General features: G+C 41.1%; 3 protein-coding genes across 9 annotated transcripts; 1 reads left to right on the plus strand and 2 right to left on the minus strand.

Annotated features, from left to right (window-relative positions):
- Positions 1 to 3,700: 3,700 nt before the first annotated feature.
- On the minus strand, positions 3,701 to 5,570 carry LOC105232856 (zinc finger protein 221). 5 transcript variants are annotated; one of them, XM_019992701.3, is made up of 3 exons: positions 5,350 to 5,570; positions 5,239 to 5,294; positions 3,782 to 4,881 (listed from the first exon to the last, which is right to left on the minus strand). In XM_019992701.3, the coding sequence occupies exon 3, from the start codon at positions 4,863 to 4,865 to the stop codon at positions 4,242 to 4,244; it is 624 nt and encodes a 207-aa protein (XP_019848260.2). In that variant the 5' UTR covers positions 4,866 to 4,881; positions 5,239 to 5,294; positions 5,350 to 5,570; the 3' UTR covers positions 3,782 to 4,241. The 5 variants fall into 5 exon arrangements, with proteins under 5 accessions (XP_019848258.2, XP_019848260.2, XP_029409090.2 ...); XM_029553230.2 differs by having other exon boundaries at positions 5,017 to 5,294; XM_019992699.3 differs by lacking the exon at positions 5,239 to 5,294 and having other exon boundaries at positions 3,701 to 4,881; positions 5,350 to 5,569.
- Positions 5,571 to 6,576: 1,006 nt separating this feature from the next.
- On the plus strand, positions 6,577 to 9,402 carry LOC105232859 (zinc finger protein CG2199). The gene is made up of 2 exons (XM_011214738.4): positions 6,577 to 7,177; positions 7,234 to 9,402. Exons 1-2 carry the CDS (start codon positions 7,007 to 7,009, stop codon positions 8,962 to 8,964), a joined length of 1,902 nt encoding a protein of 633 aa, XP_011213040.2. The 5' UTR covers positions 6,577 to 7,006; the 3' UTR covers positions 8,965 to 9,402.
- On the minus strand, positions 9,218 to 27,836 carry LOC105232858 (uncharacterized). 3 transcript variants are annotated; one of them, XM_049457875.1, is made up of 4 exons: positions 27,410 to 27,832; positions 26,372 to 26,444; positions 11,143 to 11,412; positions 9,218 to 11,075 (listed from the first exon to the last, which is right to left on the minus strand). In XM_049457875.1, the coding sequence occupies exons 1-4, from the start codon at positions 27,458 to 27,460 to the stop codon at positions 9,700 to 9,702; spliced, it is 1,770 nt and encodes a 589-aa protein (XP_049313832.1). In that variant the 5' UTR covers positions 27,461 to 27,832; the 3' UTR covers positions 9,218 to 9,699. The 3 variants fall into 3 exon arrangements, with proteins under 3 accessions (XP_049313832.1, XP_049313831.1, XP_049313833.1); XM_049457874.1 differs by lacking the exon at positions 27,410 to 27,832 and adding an exon at positions 26,949 to 27,008; XM_049457876.1 differs by lacking the exon at positions 26,372 to 26,444 and having other exon boundaries at positions 27,410 to 27,836.
- Between the last annotated feature and the right edge of the window lie 116 nt (positions 27,837 to 27,952).

Raw genomic sequence — 27,952 nt, forward strand, 5'->3', positions numbered from 1 at the left:
GTGTCAAAGAGAAAGATGCTCAGTATGCTTTGACATTTCATCATGAATAGACTTACTATATAATTTTATTACCAAAATCAGTGTTCGGTTCGAAATGTGTTTCGCGCGCGTGTTTTGTTCAGCGATGAGGCTCATTTCTGGTTGAATGGCTACGTAAATAAGCAAAATTGCCGCATTTGGGGTGAAGAGCAACCAGAAGCCGTTCAAGAACTGCCCATGCATCCCGAAAAATGCACTGTTTGGTGTGGTTTGTACGCTGGTGGAATCATTGGACCGTATTTTTTCAAAGATGCTGTTGGACGCAACGTTACGGTGAATGGCGATCGCTATCGTTCGATGCTAACAAACTTTTTGTTGCCAAAAATGGAAGAACTGAACTTGGTTGACATGTGGTTTCAACAAGATGGCGCTACATGCCACACAGCTCGCGATTCTATGGCCATTTTGAGGGAAAACTTCGGACAACAATTCATCTCAAGAAATGGACCCGTAAGTTGGCCACCAAGATCATGCGATTTAACGCCTTTAGACTATTTTTTGTGGGGCTACGTCAAGTCTAAAGTCTACAGAAATAAGCCAGCAACTATTCCAGCTTTGGAAGACAACATTTCCGAAGAAATTCGGGCTATTCCGGCCGAAATGCTCGAAAAAGTTGCCCAAAATTGGACTTTCCGAATGGACCACCTAAGACGCAGCCGCGGTCAACATTTAAATGAAATTATCTTCAAAAAGTAAATGTCATGAACCAATCTAACGTTTCAAATAAAGAACCGATGAGATTTTGCAAATTTTATGCGTTTTTTTTTTTTTAAAAGTTATCAAGCTCTTAAAAAATCACCCTTTAGCTATAGAAGAGAATTATTATGATTATTAAAGGATTATTACAGAGTCGTGAACTATCCATCAGCCCCAGTTTTATGATTCCTAATCATAGCAACGACTTGCGTCAGCCAACGTAGCTGCCATATAAGCAGTAGATCTACTGTTCCGGAGGGCAGTCTCCTTCAGAGTAGTGACTAAATACTCCGCTATCGAAGTGATATTAGCATTGAGCTGAAGTGTGATCACAACTATTGAATAGATGTCTAGACTTCTTATATTTCTAGCATCGAGTTTTTATATGATTACACTGGTTTTGGAGCCTGTCCCCAGATGTATTGCAAGTATCTGAAAGGCTGATGAGCTACCTAGATCAGGTATTTCAGTCACTAACTACAAATGAAAACGGATAGGAGCTCTACTAGCTTATTGCAATTCACTACTGTATTGTTGCACTTCAGACCAACTCAGCAAGCGTTAGTCAACTACTAGCAACTGTGAAGACGGAAAGTTCTTCTGACCCAAACTGATTCCATTGATTGTGAGTTTTTCTTCTGGTATCATAAAGGACTATACATAACAGTCTAATTATGTTCCCCCTCCATGTTGAGGAATCAGCCAAATAACCTAACCTAACCTAAAATATTCGAGCACGAACCTACATTTTTCAATTCTCTGGAACAAATAAAACTTCTTCTTCTTTATTGGCGTAGACACGGCTTACGCGATTATAGCCGAGTTAACAACAGCGCGCCAGTCGTTTCTTCTCTACGCAACGTGGCGACAACTGGATATTCCAAGCGAGCCAGGTCCTGCTCCACTTGGTCCTTCCAACGGAGTGGAGATCTTCCTCTTCCTCTGCTTCCCGCGGCGAGTACTGCGTCGAATACTTTCAGAGCCGGAGTGTTTTCATCCATCCGTACAACATGACCTAGCCAGCGTAGCCGCTGTCTTTTAATTCGCTGAACTATGTCAATGTCGCCGTATATCTCGTACAGCTCATCGTTCCATCGAATGTGATATTCGCCGTGGCCAACGCGCAAAGGACCATAAATCTTTCGCAGAACTTTTCTCTCGAAAACTCGTAGCGTCGACTCATTGGTTGTTGTCATCGTCCAAGCCTCTGCACCATATAGCAGGACGGGAATTATGAGCGACTTATAGAGTTTGGCTTTTGTTCGTCGAGAGAGGACTTTACTTTTCAATTGCCTACTCAGTCCGAAGTAGCACCTGTTGGCAAGAGTAATCCTGCGTTGGATTTCCAGGCTGACATTGTTGTGGTGTGGTGTTAATGCTGGTTCCTAAATAGACGAAATTATCTACAGCTTTAAAGTTATGACTGTCAACAGTGACGTGAGAGCCAAGTCGCGAGTGCGACGATTGTTTGTTTGATGACAGGAGATATTTCGTCTTGCCCTCGTTCACTGCCAGACCCATTTGCGTTGCTTCCTTGTCCAGTCTGGAGAAAGCAGAACTAACGGCGTGGTTGTTGAAGCCGATGATATCAATATTATTGGCATACGCCAGCAGCTGTACACTTTTATAAAAGATTGTACCTTTTCTCCAGAAGCAGATTGAAGAAGTCGCACGATAGGGAGTCGCCTTGTTTGAAACCTCGTTTGGTATCGAACGGCTCGGAGAGGTCCTTCCCGATGCTGACGGAGTTTTTGGTGTTGCTCAACGTCAGCTTACCCAGCCGTATTAGTTTTGCGGGGATACCAAATTCAGACATCGCGGCATAAAGACAGCTCCTTTTCGTGCTGTCAAGAGCAGCTTTGAAATCAACGAAGAGGTGGTGTGTGTCGATCCTCTTTCAAGATTTTTCGCATGGTGAATATTTGGTCGGTTGTTGATTTACCAGGTCTGAAGCCACACTGATAAGGTCCAATCAGTTTGTTGACGGTGGGCTTTAATCTTTCACACAATACGCTCGATAGAACCTTGTACGCGATGTTGAGGAGGCTTATCCCACGGTAGTTGGCTCAGATTGTGGGGTCTCCTTTTTATGGATTGGGCATAGCACACTTAAATTCCAATCGTTGGACATGCTTTCATCCGACCATATTTTGCAAAGAAGCTGATGCATGCTCCTTATCAGTTCTTCGCCGCCGTGTTTGAATAGCTCGGCCGGCAATCCGTCGGCCCCTGCCGCTTTGTTGTTCTTCAGGCAGGCAACTGCTATTCGAACTTCTTCATGGCCGGGTAATGGAACGTCTGCTCCATCGTCATCGATTAGAGAATCGGGTTCGCCTTCTCCTGGTGTTATGTGTTCACTGCCATTCAGCACGCTGGAGAAGTGTTCCCTCCATAATTTAAGTATGCTCTGGGCATCGGTGGCTAGATCACCTTTGGGGGTTCTACAGGAGTATGCTCCGGTCTTGAAACCTTCTGTAAGCCGCCGTATTTTTTCGTAGAATTTTCGAGCATTACCCCTGTCGGACAACTAGTCAAGCTCTTCGTACTCAATCATTTCGGCCTCTTTCTTTTTCTGTTTGCAAATGCGTCCCGCTTAACTCTTCAACTCTCGGTATCTATCCCATCCCACACGTGTTGTGGTCGATCGTAACGTTGCGAGGCAGACAGCCTGTTTTCTCTCCGCTGCGACACGGCACTCCTCGTCGTACCAGCTGTTCTTTTGCACTTTCCGAAAACCAATGGTTTCGGTTGCAGCTGTACGTAAGGAGTTTGAAATGCCGTCCCACAGTTCCCTTATACCGAGTTGTTGACGAGTGCTCTCAGAGAGCAGGGGTGCAAGCCGAGTAGAAAATCATTCGGCTGTCTGTTGTTATTGCAGCTTCTCAACGTCGAACCTTCCTTGTGTTTGTTGACGTGCTTTTTTTGCTGCCGATTAATCGAATACTAACTTTACACTTTTAAGTAAACATATTTCTTATTCGATTTTTATTTATATAATCGCAAATTTTATAAAAAGGTTGATAAGGTCTTCAATATAATATTTGTATACATACATATATAATATAATAGTAATTTTTCGATAATTCTAACTGAATATATGTATATACTAAAATATAAGCTAATGCTTAAGGACGGTCAATATAAAAATTGTACTTTAATAAAATTTAATTGTTTTATGAAATTTTATATATATTTTATTCAATATCTAATTAACTGGTATGCAACCTTTTAAAAATATTCTCTCAAATTTTTAACTATTAAATTAATTAAAGCTGTTAGATTTTCAATGTTTCATAAAAAGTTGTTCATTGCTTTTGTTGATTTTATATAGTAAAGAAATAACTTAAAATACATACATATGTATTTATGCACACTTTTTAATACAATAAAAAATATAAACTTTTTAAATTAAACACAAAACTTTGTGCAAGTTTCTGTCTTAAGTCTTTTATATATTTTAAACAGCAAATATGAATTTATTTAAAAATAAATAAAATAAAATGCAACTATTCAACTTTCATTTTGTGCAAACGTATTCTGTGTGCTTTTAAACCGTAAATATGACCAAAAGCCTTTCCGCAATCTGCACAAGTATGCGCTTTCTGCTCAATATGTTTCGCTTCAATGTGACGATCCAACATGGACTGGCTTGTGAAACGCATAGGACAGCGATCGCATAGAAATGGTTTCTTCGCTGGATCATGAACATAGGAATGTCGCGTGAGATGTGATTGTTTTGGAAATCCTTTACCACACTTGGCGCAGATGAACTTCGGTTGACGTGGCACACAATTGTGTAAATATTTCACATGCTCTTGTAGAAAACGCTCCTCCACATATGCTTCAGGGCATTGTGTACATTTGAATATACGCATTGATTCATCTTTATGTGTTTTAGACATATGAGTACGAAAATACTTTGCATAGGCGCTGACAAAGTCACATTGTTCGCATTTGAATTGAAAATCGTAACGTTTAGGTGGGCGGCCCTTACTTCTTCTAATAACAGCAGGTTTTTCGACAGTTTCAGCAGCACCCTTATCGTCGAGCAATTCATTATCATCAATATCGAAAGCTGTAGTGTTTGCAAAGTTTCCATTTTCATAATCGAACTCGCTACAGTGCAACATTTTAGTTTTCTAATGGCTATAAGAAAAATAAGAAAAAAAAACGTTAACTTCGTGACAACCACAATATACCCTTTTCAGGATATAAAAAATTATTTTCAAATAGTTAACACTTTCAAGATTTGGTAGAAATGAAATTTACTCATTTTCTTACTAAACACAAGAAAAGCGTGCTCATACTCGCTAAGCATATGTATATGCACATATGTATGTATACAATATAGTGTGCGTATGTAGATGGCTGGTAAAGCAATCGTTTGTTAGTATTTTCAGTATTACTAATTAACATATGAGCAGGTGGATTTCAGCAATTTGTTAAGTTTCCGTGTATAAATATGGTTAATTGATACCACACCCAAAAAATAAGTGTGCATACTGTCTATAAAATATTATTTCCGCTTCGGCTTCGAAAAGCATTATCATATTTTTAAACTAAAATAAAATTAGAAATAAAGAAATTACCTTCAATTCTATAATAAAAAATTACCTGTTGCACGTTTGGCTACTCAGGTAAATATTAACCCGTCTACGCTCAATATTCAATAACTCGCTTACTGCAGGCAATGTTTCTTTCTAACCCATTGAATATGTAATTTTTTTATGTTTCATCAAAGTAAAAGAAAAATGTCAGTCAACGATTTAACAGCTCCTGAAATTGTTTACAAAATATGAATGGAACTTCTTCGCTTTTATTTATTAGAAAAGTGCGCCCCAGTCAGCAGAATATCGAGTTGCCACTTATTAAACCGGTATTATACATTATACTTACAAATAAATTATTTAAATGACTCAAATTACTTTTTAAATATTTAAATTTACATAATCTTATAGTTTCAAACCCAAATTTAATGTAATATTTTGGGTAAATGTTCAGGAGAGCGGCTTTTCCGAAAACGTACACCAATTTTCACGGGAAATGTCTTAAAAAATTCGTTTTTAATTCCGATTCACGAATATGTATGGCGCGTTATCTAATTTTATGTATTTTTGCAATAAAAACAATAAAAAATATTTCGATTTTGCACAATATTCACGCTATAAATGGCATCACTATTCGAAATTCAATTGAGAACTAGTGATAAAAGCAGTGATCGGGTTCGAAATATCGATACTCTCGATATTCTAGACTAAACAAAAATTGATAAAAATGAGAGATATATAATAGAAAAATATTATTAATTGGAAAAATAAAAATAAATTAAAATATCGATATTCTCAATATTCGATTTTGAAAGAAAATTGGTAAAAATGAGAAATACACAATAGAAAAATAATAATAATTGGGAAAATATAAATAAATTAAAATATCGATATTCTCAAAATTTGAGGCTGATCGAGAATTGGTAAAAATGAAAAATACATAATAGGAAAATTTATAATTCATTATTATTGCAGAAAGAAGAAGAATTTGGACACAGAAGAATTTTGAACACCGGGGTTTTGGACCGACCAGGGATATTATTTTTCGAGCGCTCGAAAAATAATATCCCTGGTCGGTCCAAAACCCCGGTGTTCAAAATTCTTCTGTGTCCAAATTCTTCTTCTTTCTGCAATAATAATGAATTATAAATTTTCCTATTATGTATTTTTCATTTTTACCAATTCTCGATCAGCCTCAAATATTGAGAGTATCGATAATTCGAAAACGATCATGAATCAATAGTGGCCATTCGAATTTACAACAGCTGTGCCATAATTTCGAACATACCTTGCCATTTTCGTTGAATTGAAGTGATTGTAAAGTTTTTCATATTTTTATAAAAATAACAAAAAAACCTATTTATCTTATTGATTAACGAAAGAACATCAATAATTACGTGAATATAACTTATAGAAAGTATAATTTCAACATCCAAAGACGTGTAAAGTGCAAAAGTGAATTTTTGATTTCGGGAAATACGATGTTTTTTGATAAAAACAAAGAAAATACTGATTTTAAAGGCACGCGCCTAACATATTCGTAAATTAGAACTAAAAACGAGTATTTTAAGACCTTTCCCGTGAAAATTGGTGCACGTTTTCGGAAAAGCCGCTCTCCTGAACATTTACCATATTTTTTATTTGTGACAATTTTTTTAAATTCTAAAAGATTTGGTGGCAAAGACATTTCTATGAAAAAATGTGGCAAACCGCTTTGAAGAAGAATGAGCATCAACCATGCTTTTTATATTGATATGAATTTTTCTAAAATAATCGAGGCCAGAATGAAAACGTGCAAGTTGTGTAAAAGTAAATCCGAATCTGTTTTTGAGCCCAACGAATATATACTGGGCACACAAATTTCTGATGTTATAAAATTTATATTTAGTGATCAGGTAAGTGCAGTGCGATAATTGTTTGAATTGAAATTCTTAGCCTCATTTTCTTACAGTCGTTGGAGTTTCCACCAAAATTTTTCATATGTTCTTCGTGTGCGGCGGCGTTGGTACAAACTGAAATTCTGCTAAAGAGACTTTCGGAGGCTTTGCCACACAGCAGAAATTCTGGGAAACTAAACTTATCCAATCATAAAAACGAAGATAACGATGAGGAGCCACAGACCGAGCAGAATGATATAAATGAAAATAGCAAAGCTTCGGCATCTGAAACCTTTCTGAAGGATTGGATATTTCGCTGTACCCATTGCGATTACACTACCAGAAAGCCTAAATTGTACAAAACTCATTTAACAACTAAACATGAACTGAATAATCCACGCATTTACCAGTGTATGTATTGTTCGGAATCATATCAACGCATAAATGCCATACAAAATCACATCGGCAGCATACATGAAAATAAACCCCGTCAAAAACGTCAACGTCGAAAGACAATTGCATTTGATTCTCCAAGCGTATTGAGCAGTACAACCATCAGTAAACAGGTGGAAATTAACACTCCAGTTGGTAATGTCAACAATGAAACAAATGGTGTTGATACAAATAATGATAGTTATCAAGCAGATGGCAGCAAAAGCTATGAATTTACATGCAGTCACTGCATTTATAAAACAATATTTCCAAAACATTTCAAGCGGCACTTATCAGTCAAACATAATATTGAAGACACAAGAATTTATAAGTGCAAGCGATGTTCTAGTACGTATGCACGACAATTTGCTTTGAATAACCATATCGCTTACGAACATGAAAACAAACCTAAACCACAACGCAGAAAGTCCGTAGCTTTAGAACAAAGTATATTATACAAAGACGAGTTAATAATACCTAAAGAAGAAATATTGGATGATAATGACGACCTAAGATGTGAACTTTGCCTTTATCAAGCGCAAGACTCAAAAACGCTTCGAAATCATATGGTAATATTACATCAAACTGATAGTCTAATTCAAAACAATAACAATAATCAAAAGGACAACAATTATAAAAATAATGTCTATTCGGAGACCACTTCTGATAATCAAGAAGAACAGCAAGATCATGTATTCCAAGAACCTTTTAAAAAACCACGTAATCAATTAAGTTCGAGTGAAATATCATCTTCAGAATGGGTTTTCCAATGCCCACGTTGTGATTTTGAATGCGCCAAAAAGAAAGTATTCAAAGCTCATTTAATTAATGAACATGACTTATATGAAAGCGATATATACAAGTGTCTTTACTGTTCGTCAACATACGAACGTTATAGCTCGTTGCAGAATCATGTAGCAGTGAATCACAGCGTTGATTTGACCGGAATAGAATCGGATTCTAGTCAAGATAACGTTGCAAAGAAACAAAAACTGAATGGAACTGCAAATAGTACAGAAAAACACACTCTTGAAAACAGCAGTCAGGAGCAAATGCCGTCAAAAAAACGTAAAATGGAACGAGAAGAACGAGAAAAAAGTAAAGAATCTTGTGTTGTATGTGGCAAGCTTTTTTCCACCGTGGACAAATTGCGCGCTCATATGGACAAACATCATGGAGGCGATGAAATCAAAAAGTGTCCGAATTGTGATGCACAATTTCGTTCGTTGGAGAAGTACGAGGCACATCTGTTTAGTGAGAAATGTCTCAACACTAAGTTAGCCTGCCAATATCCAGGTTGTCCGAAACGTTTTAATAGACCATCAAAAATGCAACAACATATGCGTGAGAAACATCCCGATGTAATAGACTAACGTTTTTGGTTTTAATAGAATTATTATTTTTTGTTTAATATTTTCAACACGATTACGCATCCTCCATGCTGAGTTTTTAACTAGTGTCAATAAACGGTACTATCAAAATATATGTATGTACATATGTATATGCGTTTAAAATCTTACAGTGTCATTTTACGTAAATCATTATACGCGATCTGTTACGCAATCAACGTATATTTGATTGTACTTATGTATAATATATTTCTGATGAGAAATAAAACAAACAACATTAATTCCAATAGAATTAGTTTTATTTTCGGTAGATAATTGAAATACACATTTTCAATCCGTGACACATATACAGGTATATATGCACGTATAAAGTAATAAATATATTCAACAACAAATTATGCAAGTCACCTTTACGTTTCCCCATTTCGTAAATAATCATATTAAAAATAGGCTCATGAAAAAGAATAAATTTGCACTTAATAAACTACACTAAATACACATTTTCGTTTTACACAAAGTAAACTCGACAATAATATTAAAATAATAAAAAATGTTAACATATTCCCTCTATATACCGGCCTTAAGTATTGAAACATTTTCAAAAAATTAGGGAAATAAGCGATTTCAACGAAAAAGTTCATTTTTATCTCTACCAGCTACATTTTAAGGGTCATGGATGAAGGGAAAACTTTAATAATATTGCAGTTTTTATTTTTAATGTAAAGTTACAAACGTTAGACGTATCTAAAGTTTCCATTATTATGCTTTGCTATGTATTTCCGCTTGCGCGCATTTCATAACCTCTAAGGCACCTTTTTTAATCAATTCCTCAGCCAATTGTTGGCCCAAGGCATCACTACGTTTATACAATTCACGATTGTAACAAGCATGCTGATACAAACCGCAGTAGAGATTATCTACATCTTCAATCAGCACCGGAGTCGACTTCGGTTGTGGCTTCTCTTCATCAGCATAGTCGAACATTTTTACAGTTTTCTGTAGGAACGGACACTTGCCCGCTGCCGCGTCTGGCGCACTGCTTGAAAACTCATTGTCATTCGCTGTGCTGTGCATACTGGCGAACGGGCATTTTGAGGTAGACGGTAAGGCCGCAACGACAACATTGTCAGTTTCTTCTTTCGGTTTTTGGAAGAGTTCTTTGGTAACGGGACATTTCCCCGCTGTAGCCAATGCAATCTTTTCTTCTTTACTTACAAATGGGCATTCGCCCATAAAATCTTGCCCTACATCCATTTTTAAGGGGCAATGCGGATTGTTTACATTCGAGTCGCCGCTAGCGCGCAAATCCAAGTTTGCACTAATATTTCCATTATCATTGCCATTTTCTGCATTGTTTATCATTTCTATTTTGTGTAAATCAGCGCTAATGACAGGGCAATGTTTTGCTAAGCTTATGTGTTTTTCAATAATATCGCCCATGCTGTAGGCGGTTGTAAGCTTTTCTATTTCTGCATCATCATTTATCACTGGAGGACTGTGACGTTGTTCCGGACTGCTTGACTCGTTGCTTCGGCGTCGTTTAGTAGGGGGTTGATCACTGCTATCGTCGTCGCTATCTTCAACTAAATTAGCATTAGCATTGTTATCAGCTTTTTTCACTTCTTCTATGGCGAAGCTGCAGGCTTTCTTGTCACGTATTTCGGTAGCACCATCCAAACTCCAGACGGCGCCCACCAATGACAAAGCGCTGTTACAGTTATTTTGATTTGTTTCAGTTAGATCACCATCTAAATTACTCCAAACTGCTACTGGAGCACTGCAACCACCACCTAAAGTCTTGAGGAAGCTACGTTCGGCTAATATGCGACAGGTTGTTGACAGGCACATTAAACTCTGCAACATTGAGAGTACTTCCTCATCATTCGCACGACATTCAACAGCCAAGGCACCTTGGCCGACAGCATATAGCAAATCGGTCGGTTCTAGTACCTGGCTGATACGCTGCTCCCAACCCATGCGTACAAGGCCAGCTTGTGCAAGTATTATGCCAGCAAATTTCGAATTAGCGGCATCCAATTTCGCAAGACGTGTATTCAGATTACCGCGTATATCGCAAATGGTTAGATGCGGATATTGCCGACGGATTTGAGCTGTGCGTCGAAGCGAAGAAGTGCCTGTAACATAAACAATATAATTAATTACTTACTTACAGTTTATTAAAAAAAGAATAAATTTACTCACCTATCACACAACCCTTTGGCAATGTTTCAATGGTGTGACCCTTGTATTCCTCACGCAGCACCAAAGCATCTCTAGCGTCTTCACGTTCAAGCACAGCACCAATCGCCATACCAGTTGGAAGCGCGGTGGGTAGATCTTTAAGCGAATGTACAACGAAATCTACACCACCGTTACGTAATGCGTCTTCGAGATCACGTGTGAAAAGGCTTTTCTCGCCTATTTTTGGCAGTGATATATTGAGAACACGATCGCCTATCGTTGACATGGTATCTACAATTATTATAAACAATAAACTTTAATTCTGATAAACGCAGAAATAAAAAAATATTACGAAATTTAACAAACATGCTAGTCATAGCAACAAATATAAAATACATACATATATTATATTCTGTAAAACAAGTCAACAATAATGCACCTACATACAAGTTTTAATTTTTCATCCCAATAATTAAGAGCTAAACAAGTAAGGAAAAGCTAAGTTCGGGTGTAACAGAACATTTTATACTCTCCCAATTTCCAAAGAAGAGAAAATTAGCTTTTTTAATTTCAATAGTGTATCTGACAGGCTTGGTTTGTAGATGGGCGTAATCGGACTACCGCCACGCCCAAAAAACACCATTCATCGCAAATATATAAAGTGTCCTAAGTGACTAAACCGTAAATTACGATACACATCTCACTTTTGACACAATCAATCACATTATAGAGAGCATCTTTGGAAAGCTTAAACCTGAAGGATTTTGTTAGCAATTACCCGTCTTACCAATAATAAAGCAGCGGAGGCCGATGGATTGTCGGCCGAGCTAAATTACTCCATTACGGCGGTGAATAACTGATAAGGAGCATGGATCAGCTTCTTTGTAGAATATGATCAGACGAAAGCATGATGATTGGAATTTAAGCGTGCTCTGACAATTTGCGCCAACTACAGTGAGATAAGCCTCCTCAATATCGCATATAAGGTTCTATCGAGAGTACTGTGTGAAAGGTTAAAGCCCATCGTCAACAAACTGATTGGACCTTATCAGTGTGGCTTCAGGTCTGGAAAATCAACATCTGACCGGATATTCATAATCCGCCAAGTCTTGGAAAACACCCATGAAAAGAGGATTGACACACACTACCTCTTCGTCGATTTAAAAGCTGTTTTTGACAGCACGAAAAGGAGCTGCCTTATGCCGCTATGTCTGAATTTGGTATCCCCGCAAAACTAACGGATTTTTCAATAAGAGCGCTACAAAAGTTTTTTTAATAAAACAAAAACGGTTTGGGATAGCTATGAAATTCTTTATTCGTGTGAAAGTACATCTCATTACCATTATCTATGGAACTTGCTTTTTTTGCATGGCCACCACAGGCACACTTGCAGAAGTCCAGACGCTGAACCCAATTTTCGACGGTTTCAAGCATAAATCCATATGCTGCAATTTCACGTTCGATATTTTTACGTAGTTTATCAATCGTCGCTGGCTTGTTGGCGTAGACCATAGACTTGACGTAGCCCCACAAGAAATAGTCTAACGGCGTCGAAACGTACGACCGTGCCGGCCAGTTGACTGGACCATTTCGTGAGATAACACTTTCACCAAACTTGGTTTTCAATAAATCGTTTGGACATTTGCTGTGTGACTTGTGGCGTCGTGCTGTTCGAACCATATATTGTCCAAGTCAAGTCCATATCATCCAATTCAGACCAAAAATATTCGGTTATCTTGGAGCGGTAAAATGCCGGTCTTGGTTGTTGTTGTTGTTGTTTTAACGGATATGCTAATCCCCGTTAGGGTGGTAAGGGTCATCTGTGTTGTCGTCGAGGTCATCTAACGGTAGGCCCAGGAAACGCGCTGTTTCGACGGGGTCGGACCAAAGGGAGGAAGGTGTTAGATGAGTTGGGTTTGTGGGGCATGCAAAGAGGTGGCCAGTGTCATGCGGAGACTCGTTGCATGCAGGACATATATTGGATATGTCGGGGTCGATTCTGGATAAGTAGGAGTTTAACCTGCTACAATACCCAGAACGAAGTTGCGCTAGGGTCACTCGCGTTTCTCGCGGCAACTGGAGCTCTTCATCTGCAATAGGTGGTGCTTTGACTCCAAGAACGCCATTCACGGGAAGGGAGTCGGTGAAGGTGTTAATGGCTCCACTGTGAATGGCGGTCAGTACCTGTCTGAAGTCTGTAGCGTCCGAAGTTCGGTTGGCGTACTGTACGACGTCGTCGACGTAGTCGAGGAATGACCTCTTGATGCTCCTAGGAGGCGGCTCCGCTCCAAGCAGATGGCTGCAAGGGTGATTCCTACGGAAACACCCCAGCAGGAACTGCCTGGAGAGAAGTTCATTATGCTCCTTTACAGGAAGCATGCGCGTCTCACTATGGAGGTGTTCGATGGGAGACATCAAGAGACATCCCGTCGTAGTCCGGAGTGCTGTGTTCTGGCAGGTCTGTAGTTTCCTCATCTGCGTGCCACTGCATCCAGGCGACCATATCGGTGCTGCGTAGTTGAGGACCGGCCGGCCGATTGCCTTGTAAGTTGCCAACAACGTTTCTTTGTCTTTTCCCCATGTGCTGCCGGCTAGCGACTTGAGGATCTTGTTGCGGCTCTGTACTTTGGCAATAATCGCGGTCGTATGAGGAGTGAAGGAGCATAGACTATCAAAAGTTACGCCTAAAATTTTAGGGTTATTGACAGTCGGAATTTTGACGCCATCGACTGCAATATCAAGCTCAAGTCTATACTCCTTCGTCCAGTTTGTAAATATAGTCGCTGTGGATTTGGTGGGGGAAAGTTGGAGATTCCGTGCAGTGAGGAAACGAGAAAGGTCGGAGAGGTAGCTGTTCACTTTCGAATACATGCCATCGATTCCATTGCCCGACGTCAATATCGTGCAGTCATCAGCGTACGAGGTTATGGAGACCCCCTCTGGTGGTTGTGGGAGTTTCGAGATATAGAAGTTAAACAGTAGTGGGGAGAGGACACCACCCTGCGGAACCCCCTGTTTAATTCTTCTCAGTTTAGATGTTTCGCCTCGAAATAGTACGGATGACTGGCGACCACTCAGGTAGTTCATGGTCCACCTCTTTAACCCTGGAGGAAGCGTTGTTTTTTCTATGTCCTGCAATAGCGTTGTGTGGTTGACTGTGTCAAAGGCTTTTGACAAGTCCAACGCTACGAGGATCGTTCTCTCACAGGGTGGCTTCTGGTTGAGGCCACGAACTATCTGGGTGTTTATGACGCTAAGTGCTGTGGTGGTGCTGTGCACTTTTCGGAATCCATGCTGGTGGCTGGCTAGGCTCAGGTGGTGAGTGAAAGTCGGGAGTAGCAGGGCCTCAAGTGTCTTCACTACTGGGGAGAGGAGAGTTATCGGGCGATAAGATTCCCCTTTGTTGGCGGGTTTCCCAGGTTTCAGTAGTGGCACCACCCTTCCGATTTTCCACACATCGGGTATTTGAAGGGTGGTTAGTGACAAGTTGAGGACACTGGTGAGATAACCTACTCCCGCCGAGCCTAGATGCTTTAGCATTAGCATGTTGATTCCATCAGGGCCAATGGATTTGGATGATTTAGCTTTTGTGATGACACTCTGAACCTCCTCGCCGGTGAAAGTAAGTGGCGCGCAGTTGTTTGGCATTTTGCGCAGCCGCCGGTTAACACATCTCTTAGCTTTGTCTACCGAAGGGTGCAGTGTAAACTGCCGGCTAAAATAGCTCGCGCACTTCTTCGGGTCCGAAGAGGCATGACCATTGAATTGAACTTCAACTCGGTCGTCATGTCTCTTCGTATTAGACAAAGCTTTGACAGTAGCCCAAAGCTTACTCACACCGGTGGAGAGGTTACAGGACTTCAGGTGCTCTATCCATTTCGTCCGCTTATGTTGATTTACCACTCGCCGAATCTCCAAATTGAGATCCCTTATTCGGGGATCCCCGGGATCGGCATGGCGTAAGGTGTCGCGCTCATTAGCTAAGACAGCTGCTTCGGCTGGGAAATTGGGGCGGATTTCCGCTATTCTTCCAGCCGGGATGAAGCGAGCAGTAGCTGCTGCGATCACCTTGCGGAATTGACGTTCGCCAACGCATACGTCCGTAGGAATGGGTAGAGCGTTGAAGGTGCTCTCAGTGAATTCTGTGAAGCCGACCCAATTAGCTTTTTTGAAGTTAATGAAGGTACGGTTGTCCACAGAAACGAAATCGGGAGGCTTCTCGATCGAGATAATTATGGGCAGATGGTCTGATGCAAGAGTTAGCATAGGTCGCCAGGTTATGCTGTTTATCAGGCCACCGCTAGCAATGGTAATATCCGGCGAGCTATTACAGGTGCCCATAACTCTGGTGGGGGCTTCGTCATTCATTGTGCAGAATGTCGAATCGTCAATCTGTTCCGCCAGCTCCATCCCCCTACGATCATTTGACAGGCAGGAATGCCAAAGATCGTGGTGCGCGTTAAAGTCGCCTAGTACCATACGGTTTTCACCACGAAGTAGCGCACCTATATTCGGGTGATATCCTGTAGGGCAACATGTAACTGGGGGGATGTATATATTAAATATTTCGAGCTCGACATCGCCTGACCGGATAGCTATGCCCTGACATTCTAGGGTAGTATCCCTGGGGTCGATGTCTTCTTCGATTAAACGATACTGCACGGTGTTGTGCAATATGAAGGCTAGGCCACCACCACCATCTCGCTCGCGATCTTTACGTAAAACGTTGAAACCTGCACAACTCAGAAGATCTGAGCGGCTGTTTAGCTTGGTTTCTTGGACCGCAGCTATCGATACGCGTTCCCGATTCATAAGTGCAACTATCTCCTCGATCTTGCTCTGGAGTCCGTTGCAGTTAAATTGAAGGAGTCGGGTTTGTCGCGGGTGTCCGTGGGTGATCCTGGGGGTGAGGGAGTGACGTGTTGGTGGTATTTGTTGCAGCTGCAGAACCCGCGGGGGCGGTTGTCGCACTGGGGTGTTGGTTGGCGACGCCACTGTTGTGAGTTGCGGGGGCAGACTCCTGCAGCATGGGGCAACGTAGGTGACACTCCACTCACGTGTGGTGCGCAGGCCGGAACACGTCGGGAAGTGGCACCAGCCGGTGCAGGAATTGCACTTAACTGATGCGACGTTCCGACGTATGACAGCCTGACACACGGAGCAGACTGTGCGAGGAACCAAGAGTTGCTGATTGGTTCTCGCACGAGGATTGGAGCGGGATGACGGCGGGGGGGGGGGGAACAAGTCAGAGTGGGAGCTGTGTTGCCTGTTTGAGCTCCTGACCGTAGAGGTCCTTTGTTGGCCACTCTGATTGAGTGGCGGCGCGGCGCGCGAACAGTGTGCAGGTTGCACAGCCGTGGAGACTTGTGTCGCGGTATTGCGCAGACAACACGGGGCCACGTAACGCGTGGTCCACTCCCTGTGGGTCTTAAGGCCTGAGCAGGTCTTAAGATGGCTCCATCCATTGCATGTATTGCACCTGACCGAGGTGGAGTTTGGATGGAGCTTTTTGGCGCAGACGCAGCAGGAAAATTCCTCCGGGCCCGGGTTGGACTCAATGCCAGCACGAGTCAGGAGGATACGGAGCAACCCTGCTGCAAGGCGTTGCTCTAATGACGACAAACATAGATTAATGCTTACCGATCCAAACGGGGTTAGATCGCCGAAAGGACAGCCCTTGGTCGGATAAAATCCGAGTCAATTCCGGTGCGTAGAACCGGCTGTCGTGGGAATTGATGTCGGTCTTGATCATCATTGCCGCCGCCCATACACCGCACCAAACCGTAATTTTTTCGGGATTCAATCAATACTAATATAGTACGTACGAATGTACTTTCACAGAAATAAATAATTCTATTGATAACATAAACAGTTTTTGTTTTATAAAAAAAACTTTGTATCGCTCTTATTGAAAAACCCGCTCTTAAAGTTGAGGCCACTGACTCTGAATTTCGGCAGTAAATTTTAATAATCTCGACTAGCTGTTGGATCGCATATCTTATTGGTCTAATTTTGTAGCGTAGCTATTGAAAAACCCTTTAATACGGCTGCGTAAACTGACGTTGAGCAATACCAAAAGCTAAGTTGATCGGAGAGGACCTCTCCGAGCCTTTTTTTTACAAAACGAGGTTTCAGACAAGTCGACTCCCTTCGTTCGACTTATTCAATCCACTGCTGGAGAAAAAAAAATTCGAGCATGCTTATGATTTGAAATATAATGTTGGTATTTATGAATTATATTAACTTTTAACATAAAGAAATAAAAACTATCTTATGCCCGTCCCCTGGTTTTTTTCATGAGTTTCTTTTATACATATATAGTTTAAATTATCGTTGAAAGATATTTTTGAAGTTACATATGTCTTTCCACAGGTGTTTCACACCTGTTCGGAGATATGTATATAGTAGTTCGTCATGTACCATTAAGTACGGACCACAACTCGTTGTTGCTTTTGGGCTTAGTTGCTCTTCTACGAGCATTTGAACAAATAAAAATTGTTTGAAATATAAACAGATTTTGATTTTTCCTTGTTTTAAATTCGTGAAAAGCCAATTATGCGTCTATATACTGCAAAGTTTCTATAAACTTACGTACATATGTAGAAAAAATTGTAGAAGTTGTACGCTTACTATTCGAACAGTCGACAAATAACAATTAACCGGATAGTCGAAAATGAGCGGCTAATCGAATAGTCTACCACTTACGTCTATCCGGATACTGCAAACTAAATATTATTATTCCAATAATGTTCTATCCGATTAGTCGAATACCAAGAGCTCTAATTGAGGAGATTGAGCTGGCTAGTTCATAAACTCATTTCCATTGACGAGAAACCATTCCTGTGCCCGCCTACTGGTGCATTTTGGTTCATTGTCCTGGTGGAACATCAAATTTAGCAGCTTGTTATCTTCTGCATATAGTGCTGATACATGATTCCTTCAATACGATGAATCGGACCAACACTATGAATCGGACCAAGACCCCTGTACTAGAAACATCACCATATCGTGGTATATCGCGAGTCATACTATGTATTCGGAGGAAGTTCCGGCCATAAAAAAGTATGTTCCCACATTTTTAGATTGATCTTGTACAAATCTAAGACATCGTGATTAATGATTTTTGTTATTAAAGGAATAAATTTGCCCTGTTCTTCAAAGCAGTTTTTCGCTCGTCATATTAAAGTATAAAAAACAATATATTTTTATTCTCCATTTAAAAAATAGGAATAACCTGTCAAACTTACAATTAATAATAACATATTTAAATTGAGTGCAATAGGGACGTTACATATTACAGAATGTTATTTGGTCCAATATATTGTGCAATGCGAAATAAATATCAGAATTTTTTTAACGAATGCCCATTATTATTTCATTGCTCACAGCTGTATGCAAATACATATGTATGTGCATACAAAATTACTATTATCTGTTAAGGGGTCAGTAGGGTAATCTTTTTTCATTTTTTTTTCTGTTCCCTTATACCCTTAGAATTAATGTAGAAACCCACTTTATCATAGGAAGGTTTCGAAAAAGTCCCAAAAATATTAATACCGCTCGACGTTCGGAGCGCTCGGAGTACACACCTCAAACTTTAAACGCGTTTTCCCAAAACACACTTTTTTTAAACTGGCGGACATGATTCCAGTCGAACTACTGTTGTTGTTGTTTTAACGGATATGCTAATCCCCGTTAGGGTGGTAAGGGTCATCTGTGTTGTCGTCGAGGTCATCTAACGGTAGGCCCAGGAAACGCGCTGTTTCGACGGGGTCGGACCAAAGGGAGGAAGGTGTTAGATGAGTTGGGTTTGTGGGGCATGCAAAGAGGTGGCCAGTGTCATGCGGAGACTCGTTGCATGCAGGACATATATTGGATATGTCGGGGTCGATTCTGGATAAGTAGGAGTTTAACCTGCTACAATACCCAGAACGAAGTTGCGCTAGGGTCACTCGCGTTTCTCGCGGCAACTGGAGCTCTTCATCTGCAATAGGTGGTGCTTTGACTCCAAGAACGCCATTCACGGGAAGGGAGTCGGTGAAGGTGTTAATGGCTCCACTGTGAATGGCGGTCAGTACCTGTCTGAAGTCTGTAGCGTCCGAAGTTCGGTTGGCGTACTGTACGACGTCGTCGACGTAGTCGAGGAATGACCTCTTGATGCTCCTAGGAGGCGGCTCCGCTCCAAGCAGATGGCTGCAAGGGTGATTCCTACGGAAACATCCCAGCAGGAACTGCCTGGAGAGAAGTTCATTATGCTCCTTTACAGGAAGCATGCGCGTCTCACTATGGAGGTGTTCGATGGGAGACATCAAGAGACATCCCGTCGTAGTCCGGAGTGCTGTGTTCTGGCAGGTCTGTAGTTTCCTCATCTGCGTGCCACTGCATCCAGGCGACCATATCGGTGCTGCGTAGTTGAGGACCGGCCGGCCGATTGCCTTGTAAGTTGCCAACAACGTTTCTTTGTCTTTTCCCCATGTGCTGCCGGCTAGCGACTTGAGGATCTTGTTGCGGCTCTGTACTTTGGCGATAATCGCGGTCGTATGGGGAGTGAAGGAGCATAGACTATCAAAGGTTACGCCTAAAATTTTAGGGTTATTGACAGTCGGAATTTTGACGCCATCGACTGCAATATCAAGCTCAAGTCTATACTCCTTCGTCCAGTTTGTAAATATAGTCGCTGTGGATTTGGTGGGGGAAAGTTGGAGATTCCGTGCGGTGAGGAAACGAGAAAGGTCGGAGAGGTAGCTGTTCACTTTCGAACACATGCCATCGATTCCATTGCCCGACGTCAATATCGTGCAGTCATCAGCGTATGAGGTTATGGAGACCCCCTCTGGTGGTTGTGGGAGTTTCGAGATATAGAAGTTAAACAGTAGTGGGGAGAGGACACCACCCTGCGGAACCCCCTGTTTAATTCTTCTCAGTTTAGATGTTTCGCCTCGAAATAGTACGGATGACTGGCGACCACTCAGGTAGTTCATGGTCCACCTCTTTAACCCTGGAGGAAGCGTTGTTTTTTCTATGTCCTGCAATAGCGTTGTGTGGTTGACTGTGTCAAAGGCTTTTGACAAGTCCAACGCTACGAGGATCGTTCTCTCACAGGGTGGCTTCTGGTTGAGGCCACGAACTATCTGGGTGTTTATGACGCTAAGTGCTGTGGTGGTGCTGTGCACTTTTCGGAATCCATGCTGGTGGCTGGCTAGGCTCAGGTGGTGAGTGAAAGTCGGGAGTAGCAGGGCCTCAAGTGTCTTCACTACTGGGGAGAGGAGAGTTATCGGGCGATAAGATTCCCCTTTGTTGGCGGGTTTCCCAGGTTTCAGTAGTGGCACCACCCTTCCGATTTTCCACACATCGGGTATTTGAAGGGTGGTTAGTGACAAGTTGAGGACACTGGTGAGATAACCTACTCCCGCCGAGCCTAGATGCTTTAGCATTAGCATGTTGATTCCATCAGGGCCAATGGATTTGGATGATTTAGCTTTTGTGATGACACTCTGAACCTCCTCGCCGGTGAAAGTAAGTGGCGCGCAGTTGTTTGGCATTTTGCGCAGCCGCCGGTTAACACATCTCTTAGCTTTGTCTACCGAAGGGTGCAGTGTAAACTGCCGGCTAAAATAGCTCGCGCACTTCTTCGGGTCCGAAGAGGCACGACCATTGAATTGAACTTCAACTCGGTCGTCGTGTCTCTTCGGATTAGACAAAGCTTTGACAGTAGCCCAAAGCTTACTCACACCGGTGGAGAGGTTGCAGGACTTCAGGTGCTCTATCCATTTCGTCCGCTTATGTTGATTTACCACTCGCCGAATCTCCAAATTGAGATCCCTTATTCGGGGATCCCCGGGATCGGCATGGCGTAAGGTGTCGCGCTCATTAGCTAAGACAGCTGCTTCGGCTGGGAAATTGGGGCGGATTTCCGCTATTCTTCCAGCCGGGATGAAGCGAGCAGTAGCTGCTGCGATCACCTTGCGGAATTGACGTTCGCCAACGCATACGTCCGTAGGAATGGGTAGAGCGTTGAAGGTGCTCTCAGTGAATTCTGTGAAGCCGACCCAATTAGCTTTTTTGAAGTTAATGAAGGTACGGTTGTCCACAGAAACGAAATCGGGAGGCTTCTCGATCGAGATAATTATGGGCAGATGGTCTGATGCAAGAGTTAGCATAGGTCGCCAGGTTATGCTGTTTATCAGGCCACCGCTAGCAATGGTAATATCCGGCGAGCTATTACAGGTGCCCATAACTCTGGTGGGGGCTTCGTCATTCATTGTGCAGAATGTCGAATCGTCAATCTGTTCCGCCAGCTCCATCCCCCTACGATCATTTGACAGGCAGGAATGCCAAAGATCGTGGTGCGCGTTAAAGTCGCCTAGTACCATACGGTTTTCACCACGAAGTAGCGCACCTATATTCGGGTGATATCCTGTAGGGCAACATGTAACTGGGGGGATGTATATATTAAATATTTCGAGCTCGACATCGCCTGACCGGATAGCTATGCCCTGACATTCTAGGGTAGTATCCCTGGGGTCGATGTCTTCTTCGATTAAACGATACTGCACGGTGTTGTGCAATATGAAGGCTAGGCCACCACCACCATCTCGCTCGCGATCTTTACGTAAAACGTTGAAACCTGCACAACTCAGAAGATCTGAGCGGCTGTTTAGCTTGGTTTCTTGGACCGCAGCTATCGATACACGTTCCCGATTCATAAGTGCAACTATCTCCTCGATCTTGCTCTGGAGTCCGTTGCAGTTAAATTGAAGGAGTCGGGTTTGTCGCGGGTGTCCGTGGGTGATCCTGGGGGTGAGGGAGTGACGTGTTGGTGGTATTTGTTGCAGCTGCAGAACCCGCGGGGGCGGTTGTCGCACTGGGGTGTTGGTTGGCGACGCCACTGTTGTGAGTTGCGGGGGCAGACTCCTGCAGCATGGGGCAACGTAGGTGACACTCCACTCACGTGTGGTGCGCAGGCCGGAACACGTCGGGAAGTGGCACCAGCCAGTGCAGGAATTGCACTTGACTGATGCGACGTTCCGACGTATGACAGCCTGACACACGGAGCAGACTGTGCGAGGAACCAAGAGTTGCTGATTGGTTCTCGCACGAGGATTGGAGCGGGATGAAGGTTGGGGGGGGGACAAGTCAGAGTGGGAGCTGTGTTGCCTGTTTGAGCTCCTGACCGTAGAGGTCCTTTGTTGGCCACTCTGATTGAGTGGCGGCGCGGCGCGCGAACTATGTGCAGATTGTACAGCCGTAGAGGCTAGTGTTGCAGTATTGCGCAGACAACATGGGGCCACGTACCTCGTGGTCCACTCCGAATGGGTCTTAAGGCCTGAGCAGGTCTTAAGAAGGCTTCATCCATTGCATGTATTACACCTAATCGAGGTGGAGTTTGGATGGAACCTATTAGCGCAAGCGCAGCAGAAAAATTCCTCCGGGACCGGGTTGGACTCAATGCCAGCACGAGTCAGGAGGATACGAAGCAACCCAGCTGGAAGGTATTGCTCTAATGACGACAAACAAAGATTAACGGGGTTAGATCGCCGAAACAGCCCTTGGCCGAATAAAATCCGAGTCAATTCCGGTGCGTAGAACCAGCTGTCGTGGGAATTGTTGAACTACTCAACCGATTTGCTTAATTTTTTTTTATGTTTACAAAATGCCTGGCTGTCGTCCCAACTAGATTTATAATTTTTTATAATTTGACACATTGACAATGTTATGACAAAATTTATGTAAAAAAACATAGGGAAAAATTAAAAAAACGTTAATTACTTTTTGATTTATCAACATTTTTTTATGATTCTAGTAGGGACGATAACCATTCACGTACTTTTTAAGAATAAATTGGGTTTTTGTGTTTCAGATGATCCAAACATGAGAAATTGTGTCCGCCAGTGAAAAAACGCATCTCATTCACCCAGCCAGATGTCACCAAAATATTCCGAAACACACTCCATGATATACCTCATGATATGTGAAAAAAGTTCTATTGTAGAATAAAAATTTCTAAGAAAAATTTTGTCAAAAAAAACAGACCAAATTGCCCTATTGACCTCTTAACAACAACATATCCACTATGTACCTGCATTGAATAAATATATATTTAATTTATAATACGAATTATAAGTACTATTTTAGTAATTTACATATTTATATGAATAAGAATGTATGTAAGAGCCAGATAAAATGGCAAGCATATCGTAAGCAAAAACTCACTTGCAATCTGAGTACTAAGAACTTTTAAGATTCAATAGTACCTACATAAAAATGTACACATGATAAGCAGTTTTCAGTTTTATACTCACGTGCTTACATATTTATATGTACAGTACCTGGCCATCGAATTACGAACGGGGAGCATATTCAATATTTTTAATTGTTTTGACAATGTTTTTAATTTATGGTGAAAGTTACAAAATTACAACCTGGGTGGCATCCTTTGCCTATATTTCTACTGTATAATTAACGGTATAATATTCGGATAAGCTTGCCTACTTTATAGTTATCGGCTGACAATTATTGTAACCGTAGTTTTTTTTGTCACTAGTACATAAACGTGGACGCGTGTGAGTGAATATAAAGCGAATAAAATTTTAAATTTTGGTGAAAATTTTTGTGTTTTGGTATTATTTAAAGATTAAAGAAAGAGCGTGAGTAAAAAACAAGTTAAAAAAATTTGTATTAATTACTGAGTGTACCTAATCACTGCTTATTCAAGAATTAATGTCCTTTTATAGAGAATGGGTAAAAAGCGCGACATACAAAAGGAGAAAAAAATGCAAGCTGTAGCTTTTCTAAAAGCTGGAAATTCCAGTTATTCCACAATAGCCAAAAATCTTGGAATTTCTAAGACATCGGTGGCCGAATTGGCAAAAAAACTAAGCGCGGGGTGTGATGAAGCGGCTATTTTCGGAAATAACAGGAACAACTGCAAGGGCTTCCGGAAGACTACAGACAGGGAAGACCGGTTGATTGTTCGAAAAGCTTTGCAAGTTCGTACCGCAACTTCTGAAAGCATTTTAAAAGCAGTTAGGGACTGTGGTGTGGAAATTTCGAACCGTACTTTGCGTAGACGTTTTTACGAAAATGGACTGAAGTGCAAGAGGCCTGCTAAAAAGCCGAAATTAACACAGCTGATGCAGAAAAGACGTGTTTTGTGGGCTAGGCTGCATAGAACCTATGACGCCACCTATTGGAGCAAGGTAATTCACACATTTTTATTACATTCTTAATTTTTCCTTAATTAAAGCAGACATATTTAATTTTTTTATTTTTACGTTTTTTATAGGTCATCTTTAGCGATGAATGCCGTCTAGAGGCCGTCACCCAAGTGGAAAATTATGTGCGGAGGAGGAAAGGAGAACGATTTTCTGAAGCTTGCATTATTCCTAGAGTAAAGCATCCTCCTTCAGTGATGGTTTGGAGCTGCATTTCAGACGAAGGACCCGGCCCAATTCACTTCGTCGAAGGCACGATGCGCTCTGACCAATACATAAATGTTTTGGAAAATGTTTTTTTGCCATATTTGGAAAGGCTAAGGTATCCGGCAAGCGACTACACGTTTATGCAAGATGGTGCTCCTTGCCATACCTCCAGAGCGAGCATGAATTGCATTAATTCGTTGAACTTGGATGTGCTGCCATGGCCAGGGAATTCCCCCGACTTAAACCCAATTGAAAATTGTTGGGCATATCTGAAACACAAGGTCTACCAACAAAAAAAACACAACAATTGCAATTCTCAAAGAAAACATCAAGGACGTATGGGAAAATGATGTTGATTTGCATATAAAAATAAAAAATTGCATTCGTAGTATGCCTAATAGGATCGCAGCCGTATTAGCGAATAAGGGTAGTGTTACCAAATATTAAATATATTTGCAATTAGCGTCACGAAGACAAAAAAATATCATTGTTGCATCAATAAAGCCGAAATAAGTTAAATTACGAGCGATGGTTTAGTTTTTATTGCTGATCAAACTTGAAACTGTTCGAAAATATTGCCCGTTCGTAATTCGATGGCCAGGTACTGTACATATGTACAGTGGGTGACAAAACTAAAGCAACGAAATCTATTTATTGAATAAAATCATCAAATAGACATCAAATTATTGTTTTTTTATTTTTAATTTAGGACATTTATTGTTCTAAATAAATTAGAAAAAATTAAACTAGTTATTGTTATCTTTTTATATTTGGTTTCGTATCTCTTATTTTAATACAGTTTCACGTCGGCGAGACATGAATACAATTAAATAATTATTGTATCGCCTGAAAGGCATTTATTTTTTATAATGCCGCGGCATATTATTCTGAAGAATATTTTTTTCATAAACCTGTCAATTATACCATTGATGTGATGAATTACGCCTATACCATGAACTGAAAAGCAACCCCACAAGAGTACATTGCCTCCACCGTGTTTCATAGTGCCTATAATATAAATAAAAGTTGTACCTTAGGCCTGTGGAGGTTAATTCGGCACCGGGCAGAATTGGGAAGTAACGGTGGTCTTGCCGCGACAAGGGGTTCTGACGTGGCAGACCTCTTCCACCAGCAGGCAAACCCGGCGGGCACGATGGCCCTCACGGGAAGGGCATGAGTGGTGCCAGCTTGAAGTGGTACCTGCGGCACCTCCGAGAGGGGAAGAATTCTGAGGTGTCGGAGGTTCTGGCCAGTAGCAGGGTCAGGGGAAACAGTCTATCCCCTTCTAAGGATCGTAGCAGCAAGACCGCTCCCGCTCGTTCTACTTCGAGTGTTAACACCCAGGAACAAACCGCGAAGCAGAAGAGCAGGCAAATCACGCCGCAGGAGCCCCCCAGGGCAATAGCCCTTATCCCGGTTGGAGGAGAGACGGCGCAGATATGTAGATGCTTTAAAAGCCATCCGAAAGGCTGTCTGCCTCTCAACTACCCAGCAGAGATTCGGAGGATCTTACCGTGCTCCAGCACCTCTTCAAGGAGGAGGTTTTCAAAGGCACTGAATACGCAGCGTCCTTCATGGGTTCGCTTTCATAAGAGAAATTTTTTTATTTTTATTAATTTAAAAGGAACAATGAATTCCCTAATAATAAAAATAAAGAACAAAGCATTTAATGACTACTTTATGATTTTATTCATTTAAATACCGATAAGGTAGTTTCCGTGCTTAAGTATAGTCGCACACTGTATATACGATATTATAATTTTAGCAATTTAGACAATTCAACAAGTAAATACCAATTCAGCGAAAATTAGGAATTAAGAATTACTTACGGATTTCGAATTTCTTTTTGGGATACAGTTTTTGTAAACGTGCAATGACATGTTTCGTTTGAATGAGCGCTAACTGAAATTATAAGAAAACAATGAAAAATAAGTTAAAGCATTTGATTAATTTCATAGAAAGCGAATGATTAATATATTTTTGAAAATAACATAGAACAATTGTAGCGTTTGTTGGATGGGAAATAAATAAACTCGAAACAGTAAAATAAAAACTCAAATTTCTATATATTTTAACTTTACAATACTAGTGATTGACCTACTCATCAAGTTTTTAGAATAAAAGCATTTCATTTAAAACACCGAAGTTAAAAGGAAATCTTATCATTCAAGTTATTTGAATCTCTGATTTTATATTCGCTACTCATCGTGAATCCGACAGTTTTGACAACACGTGTAATAGTTACAGTAGCGCAATATAGCATTACTGGCAGATAGTGCCTTTTACTTGAATGTAAGAAAAATGCGCAAGCAAATTCAAAACTGAATAATGCTACTCATTGCGCTACTTTTATGACTTCCATTTCCAAAATATGCACAAGCGAACAATTAATATGCAAATACATACAGATAGGCATTCATTTGTATACAAAATACAAATATAATGCATCATTTTTATGTATGAAGCACAAATAGAAAATAAATTGAAGCCTTTTCGAAATATTTTCTGTTCGATTCCACGGCACAAAATCGTTCCCGCAGTTATTGTGCATTTTTTCATAGCCTTGTAACGAGTTTAGTAGCATACTGTTGGAATCTCATGTGCGTGATTGTCGTCACTATTTCTTGTATTGTGAGTATGAGATTGTATAATCACCAAAAATTAAACACAACCAATATCCGCAACACTCGCCTTCCCTCTTCTTCCAAACAACAAACAACTTTACCACTCATTTTTTTCATACGCTTTGCTTCAAGTACTTATTAAAAAACAAAAACATTTACGAAATTCATTAATTAAGGTTGCTATTTGTTTCTTTTGCTTGTTAACCTTAGCTTCCATACAGCTCTACGGCCTTTTCCACTTACTTCACTTTTTCTGGAGCCCACACGTATGGTCTTATCCTTATGGTTTGTCATCTTTATACGCTGTGAAATGCAGTGGCGAGTTTTAGGATATTTTTCGTTATTAAAAGTGAAAGTCTTGATAGATATTTATTTGCCAATGACCTTCTTACAAGGTGCTCGGTTTATTGTCATTAATATTGAATGAAATTGTACACGCAAAGCTCAATGTTCAAAGAATACACGCACTCGAACTTATCCGCGGTTTATACTTAAATGCCACAGTAAAAATTTACTTCTATACTGGCAAAAACTGATCCAACACAACAACTCCAGTCCAATCAGCCACTCAAAGCAATCCAAACCGCATTCGCCAACCGATCTGAATGAAGTAGTTGGCATGCGACATGATGAGAGAAAAATTTTGATTACGAAAATGTTATCAGGTGTTTTACACGATTTGCGAGAGGGCGATGGGGCATTCAGCTCCAACTGAGCCCCAAACAATAAGGTTGCATTTTGTACGGCTTTGCCAACTAATTATGTGAGGGAGTGAAAAGCAAAAAT

This window comes from Bactrocera dorsalis, chromosome 5 (assembly GCF_023373825.1).
Source record: "Bactrocera dorsalis isolate Fly_Bdor chromosome 5, ASM2337382v1, whole genome shotgun sequence".
Lineage (NCBI taxonomy): Eukaryota > Metazoa > Arthropoda > Insecta > Diptera > Tephritidae > Bactrocera > Bactrocera dorsalis.

Bases quoted from the DNA above. Each gene is read 5' to 3' on its own strand.
- LOC105232858 (XM_049457875.1), bottom strand. From the start codon at position 27,460: ATGACAAACCATAAGGATAAGACCATACGTGTGGGCTCCAGAAAAAGT. The intron at 26,445-27,409 runs GTAAGTGGAAAA...TTATAATTTCAG, and splicing joins TGGGCTCCAGAAAAAGTGAA to TTAGCGCTCATTCAAACGAA. The intron at 11,076-11,142 runs GTGAGTAAATTT...TTTATGTTACAG, and splicing joins GCCAAAGGGTTGTGTGATAG to GCACTTCTTCGCTTCGACGC.
- LOC105232859 (XM_011214738.4), top strand. From the start codon at position 7,007: ATGAGCATCAACCATGCTTTTTATATTGATATGAATTTTTCTAAAATA. The intron at 7,178-7,233 runs GTAAGTGCAGTG...ATTTTCTTACAG, and splicing joins AATTTATATTTAGTGATCAG to TCGTTGGAGTTTCCACCAAA.
- LOC105232856 (XM_019992699.3), bottom strand. From the start codon at position 4,865: ATGTTGCACTGTAGCGAGTTCGATTATGAAAATGGAAACTTTGCAAAC.